Source organism: Hipposideros armiger, unplaced genomic scaffold (genome assembly GCF_001890085.2).
Source record: "Hipposideros armiger isolate ML-2016 unplaced genomic scaffold, ASM189008v1 scaffold_310, whole genome shotgun sequence".
Lineage (NCBI taxonomy): Eukaryota > Metazoa > Chordata > Mammalia > Chiroptera > Hipposideridae > Hipposideros > Hipposideros armiger.
The window spans coordinates 901,054-907,191 of NW_017731660.1; the positions used below are offsets into that span (position 1 = coordinate 901,054).

The following is a 6,138-nucleotide window of genomic DNA, read 5'->3' on the forward strand; positions in this document are numbered from 1 at the left end:
ATGGAGAAAAGCTGAAAGGTTCTCCTCTAAGATCAGAAACAAGACAAAGATGCCCACTCTCATCACCACTTCTTTTCAACATAGTATTGGAAGTCCTAGCTACAGCAATCAGACAAGAAAAGGAAATAAAAGTTATCCAAATTGGAAAGGAAGAAGTAAAACTCTCACTATTTGCAGATGACACAATACTATATATAGAAAACCCTAAAGACTCCACCAAAAAACTATTAGAATAAATGAATTCAGTAAAGTTGCAGGATACAGAATCAATATACAGAAATCTGTTGCATTTCTATAGAACAATAATGAATGATCAGAAGGAAAAACTGAGAAAACAATCCCATTTACAATGGGATCAAAAAGCATGAAATACTTAGGAATAAATTTAACCAAAGAGGTGAAAGACCTATACTCTGAAAACTATAACACACTGATGAGAGAAGAAGACACACAAAAAAATGGATGGGTATACTTTGCTTATGGATTGGAAACATTAATATTGTTAAAATAGCCTTACTATCTAAAGCAATAGACAGACTCAATGCAATCCCTATGAAAACACCCATGGCATTTTTCACAGAACTAGAAAAACTACTCTTAAAATTGACGTGGAATAAAAAAATTCCCCAAATAGCCAAAGAAGTTTTGAGAAAGAACAAAGTGGGAAGTATCACATTCCCTGATTTTAAACTATACTACAAGGCTATAGTAATCAAAACAGCATGGTACTGGCATAAAAACAGACACATAGATCAATGGAAGAGAACAGAGCCCAGAAATAAACCCATGCCTATATGGTCAATTAATCTGCAACAAAGGAGGCAAGAATATACAATGGGATAAAAATCTCTTCAATAAATGGACAGACAGGGGCCAGCCGAGTGGCTTAGTTGGGTTAAGAGCTCGCTCAAGAGTGTGAGCTCTGAGTAACTAGTGCTTCGATTCCTGGCAGGAGCTGAGCTGCCGCTGAGCTGCCAACAGGTGGCAGGATGGCTCAGCTAAAAATAATAATAAAAATAAATAAATAAAATAAAATAAAATAAATGGACAGATACATGCAAAAAATGAAAGTGCACCACTTTCTTACACCATATACAAAAATAAACTCAAAATGGATTAAAGACTTAAATGTAAGAATTTAAAAGTGTAAAAATGAAATCATACAAACGCTAGAAGTAAACATAGGCAGTAAACTCTTTGACATCGGTCTTAGCAATATCTTTTGGAATATTGTTCGGGCAAGGGTAGCAGAAGCAAAAATAAACAAATGGGATTATAGCAAACTAACTTTTTGTCCAGTGGACGAAACCATCAACAAAACAGAAAAACAACCTACCCTAATGAGATAGATATTTGGCAATGATATATCTGATAAGGGGAATATCCAAAATATATGAAGAACTCATACAACTTAACATCAATTAAAAAATCCAAGTAGAAAATAAGCAGAGGACCTCAATAGACATTTCTCCAAAGAGGACATACAGATGGCCGACAGACATATGAAAAGATGCTCAACGTCACTAAAAAGGGGAACGCAAATTAAAACCACAATGAGATACCACCTCACACCTGTCAGAATGGCTATTATCAAAAAAACCAACCAAAACAAATGTTGGTGACAATGTGGAGAAAAGGGAACCCTTGTGCACTGTTGGTGGAATTGCAAAGTGGTGCAGCCACTATGAAAACAGCATGGAGGTTTCTCACAAAATTCAAAACAGGACTACTATATGACCCAGCAATCCCACTTCTGGGTATTTATCCAAAGAAAACAAAAACAGTTAAGTTGAAAAGATATTTGCATCCCTGTGTTCACTGCAGCATTATTCACAATAGCCAAGATATGGAAGCAACTCAACTGTCCATCAATAGATGAATGGATAAAGAAGAAGTGGTACATATAGATAATGGAATATTACTTGGCCAAAAAAAAGAATGAAATCTTGCCATCTGCCACAACATGGACGGACCTAGAGGATATTACGCTGAGTGAAATAAGTCAGACTGAGAAAGAGAAATACCATATTATTTCACTTACATGTTGATATAAAAAAACAAAATAAATGAACAAACAAAACAGAAACAAACTCATAGATATAGAGAACAAATTGATGTAGGAGGGGTACCAGGTAGGAGGGGGGTTAGGGAGATGGGTGAAAAAGGTGAACAGATTAATAAGTACAAATTGCCAGTTATAAAAGCAGCCACAAGGATGTAAGTAAAGCACAGGGAATACAGTCAATACATGGTAATAACTATTTATAGTGCCAGGTGGGTACTAGTCAGGGGGATCACTTCGCAATTTATATAAATGTCTAACCACTATGTTGTACACCTGAAACTAATATAATATTGGAGGTCAACTGTAATTGAAAAAAATTTTTTAATTTAAAATAAAGAAAATGCTGCACGCCATCTAGATGCCAGGTATATCCATGCCTGTAAACATCTGTCATGTGATTTACGACAGTAAAACGTCTGAACAGCACCAGTTCATCAGGCCATTAAGAAATAAGCAATCGGGCCGGCCGAGTGGCACGTTGGTTAAGAACTGGCTTGGGATGCCAGAGGGCCCTGGTTCGGATCCCATATATGAGGGCCAGTGACACTGCCCTCCACAGCTAAGATGATGAACAACAGCTCAACCTGGAGCTGGGCTGCTGTGAGTCGCAGGCGACGGCGTAGGCTGCAGCCCCTGTGGCAGTGGGTTGTCATGGGCTACTGTGTGTAGCCAGCAGCCAGCGTGAGCNAAAAAAAAAAAATTTTTTTAATAGATATTGCCAAACTGCCATCTACAGTGGCTGTACCAATTTTCATGAACAGATACCAACAGAGTTAAGACAAGTGACAGTATGAAAGGGGAAAAATATGTATATATACTAGTACATATATATAAAACATAGGATCAATATCCATAATACATAAACAATTCCCATGAATCAATAAAAAGAAAAAAATTTAAATGGACAAAGGGTATGGACAGGAAGTTCACCTGACTAGTCATCAGCAATACAAAATAAGACAAAGCTGTAGCACTTTTAAATCTATCAGATTGTTAAAATTAATGAAATTATGCTCTACTGATGAGTGCTGATCAGGTTTGGAGGATGTGCAATGTGCATGCAATGTGCCAGGCACCTTTGCCAATGCTCTTCATATCGCCACCCTTTCAACCCCTACAATGACTTTGAGGCGGGCCTTATTATAATCATTCTCATTTTATAGAAGAAGAAATGAGGACCGACAGGTAAAGTGACTTACCAAGGTCACTCAGCTAAAAAGCTGCTTTTAATTTGTCATATATTCCATAGCTGCTTCTAATACTTACAGATTTGTTTTTTAGTTTAGGTCTTGAATCTACTCGAAATTTAACTGTAAGCATGGGACAAGGCAAGGATATAACTTTATTTCCGAAACGGATAGATATTTCCATGTGGACTCGTTTAGAATAGGACCGACTCCCTGCCCAGGCTTCCGCACTTGCAGCCCCACCTAATCTACTCCCTCACTCCCAGTGGCCAAAATGGGTCTCCGGACCTCAGTTTCCTATCCTGCAGCATTGATGTTGAGCACGGCAGGGGCTTGAAGACCTAGTCTGTGTACCCTTGCCTGGCAGCCTAAAACAGAAGGGTGGCGATTCAGCCGGCCAGTAAGTCCCGCAGGTCACTGTTGCAGGGCAGCAGGTCACACGCTAGTCGTGACTTCCGGTCCCGGACAGCCTTCAGGGCGGGGCTGTGTTGCAACAGGAGGGAGCAGATGTCCGCGTGACCCTTTTCAGCAGCCTGTGGAGAGAGGCCTGAGTCAAAAGCCATGCCCTCACTGGGCCCTCCTCTTTGTTGCTCAACTTCTGCGGCTCTCTCAGTCCTAAAAAATGGAGACGTGGCTGTCTGAGCAGAGCTCCCCTGATTCCTACCAAATCCCAATGACTTGTATACAGACTGGCAGACTGCTCCAGTGTCATTCTGGCAGTTTGCTTGAGCTTTTCTTTCTTGTGTTCTTCACTCATGGCCAATCTTCTTTGTCCAGGCTGCAGATTAAAGATGAGAACAGAACCGCGGGTCTCTAAACATCTTGTACAAACATTCAGAGCATCTACAGGGTGCTCAGCTCTGTGAGCACAAGAGACATCTTACACAGCCCCTGCCCCCCAGGAGCAGAGAAAATCAGGCCCAGGTTCCCAGGTCTGCTCTTCCCCTTTGAGACAGACGTTCCCAGTCAATTTCTAACCTACCTCCTCCAAAAAATAACAGTTAATTGACTGACACAGATTATCTTATTTCACTTTCACAGTAACCATCAGAAGTAGGAACTATCATTATTCTTACTTTACAAATGAAGAAACTTAGCTGACTTGCCTAAGGCCACAGTGCTAGTGTGGCAGCCTAAGGGTTCTAAAGCAGGTCTGTTTGAACTCTTAATAACTATATGACACCACTGTGTTCCCTACTCCTCCCAATAGACAAACTGATGGACTACATACAGGGGCTTTTGAGAGGTATCAAAATTAATATCAGTAGCATCACCATCCGAAATTGGAATCCACATATTTTTAAGCAGGCTCTCATGAGTGCAGACCCAGGCTCTCAATTCTGTTGCCTCAATCCAGGCGATGGTATGTAGTGAGCAGTTGTGAGATGCATTCCAAGTAATTTTTTGCAAAAAGAAGTACCAACGTATGCAAATAATTTATTTTAAAAAAAGGGAGAGAGGTCCAAGATGGCAGTGGCATAGGAAGATGCTGAACTCACCCCTCAGAGGAACACACTGAAATATACACCCATATAGAGAGCAAGTTCTCCTGAGAACATCTGAGGGCAACTGAACAGCTTCTGCACAACAGACAGACAGAAACTGTAGAGAGAAGGCTGGGGAACCATGACCTCTGGGATCTGCTTGAATTCTCTGGGACTCGAGGGGCTGATGAACGTTATTGTTTACATGCCCCTCCACCTCCATCACCTCCATAGGGCAGCTTTATAGGAGCTCTATCCAGGTGCTCTGGCCTACCTGCAAGGTGGCTGCTGCATTCCCGGACACATCGCCTAGAGCCCATTTTGGATCCGAACAAAGGAAGCAAGTAGGATCTACAGGAGGGCATCACCACACGCACTTGGCCTCCCCACCCGGAGCCTCTCCAGCCCAGCAGGCCAGTGCCCTGGGTGCCATAAGCACCCGCCTGGCTCCAACCAGCCTGCCCAAACCACCCTGCACACACAACCCACACAGAGCCCACTTCTCATGAGACCACTTTATATACACTGAAAGTGAAGGGATAAAAATATATTTCATACAAATAAAAATGAAAAGAAAACTGGAGTCACAATACTTGTATCAGACAAAATAGACTTTAAAATGAAGAATGTAAAAACAGACAAAGAAGGACAGCACATAATGATAAAGGGTCCAATCCAAGAAGAGGACCTAACAATCGTAAATATCTATACACCCAACATAGAAGTACCTAAATACATAAAGCAATTATTAATGGACATAAAGGAAGAAATCTACAGTAATAAAATAGTAAGGGACTTTAATACCCCTCTCGTATCAGTGGATAGATCAACCTGACAGAAAATTAGTAAGGAAATAGTGGCCTTAAATGACCCATTATACAAGATTGACTTAATAGACATTTGTAGAACATTTCATCCAAAAACTGCAGAATACATTATTTTTTTCAAGTGCACATGAAACATTCTTCAGGATAGACCATATATTAGGCCACAAAATAAGCCTCAATAAATTCAAGAAGATTAAAACCATATCACGTATGTTAACCAACAAGGGCAAGAAACTAGAAATCAACAACAAAATGAAAACTGGAAAACACACAAATATGTGGAGACTAAAAAACATGGTACTAAACAACCAAGGGATCAACAAGGGTATCAAACAGGAACTCAAAAACTACTTCAAGACAAATGACAATGAAAACACAAATTTCCAAAATTATGGGTTTCAGCAAAAGCAGTACTAAGAGGGAAGTTTATAGCTATACAGGCATACCTCAAGAAACAAGAGGGCTTGCCAAGTGGCGTGTTGGTTAAGAGCTGGCTTGGGATGCCAGAGGGCCCCGGTTCAGATCCCACATATGAGGGCCAGTGACACTGCCCTCTACAGCTAAGATGCTGAACA

General features: G+C 40.6%; 1 protein-coding gene across 1 annotated transcript in view; it reads right to left on the reverse strand.

Moving 5' to 3' along the window:
* Positions 1-3,388: 3,388 nt before the first annotated feature.
* ANKRD39 (ankyrin repeat domain 39) overlaps positions 3,389-6,138 on the reverse strand; it is a 16,123-nt gene continuing 13,373 nt past the window's right edge. The window contains exon 2 of the mRNA XM_019660006.1: positions 3,389-3,991. Within this exon, the coding sequence (XP_019515551.1) occupies positions 3,642-3,991 (350 nt within the window). The 3' untranslated portion in view covers positions 3,389-3,641. The remainder of the gene's footprint in view (positions 3,992-6,138) is intronic.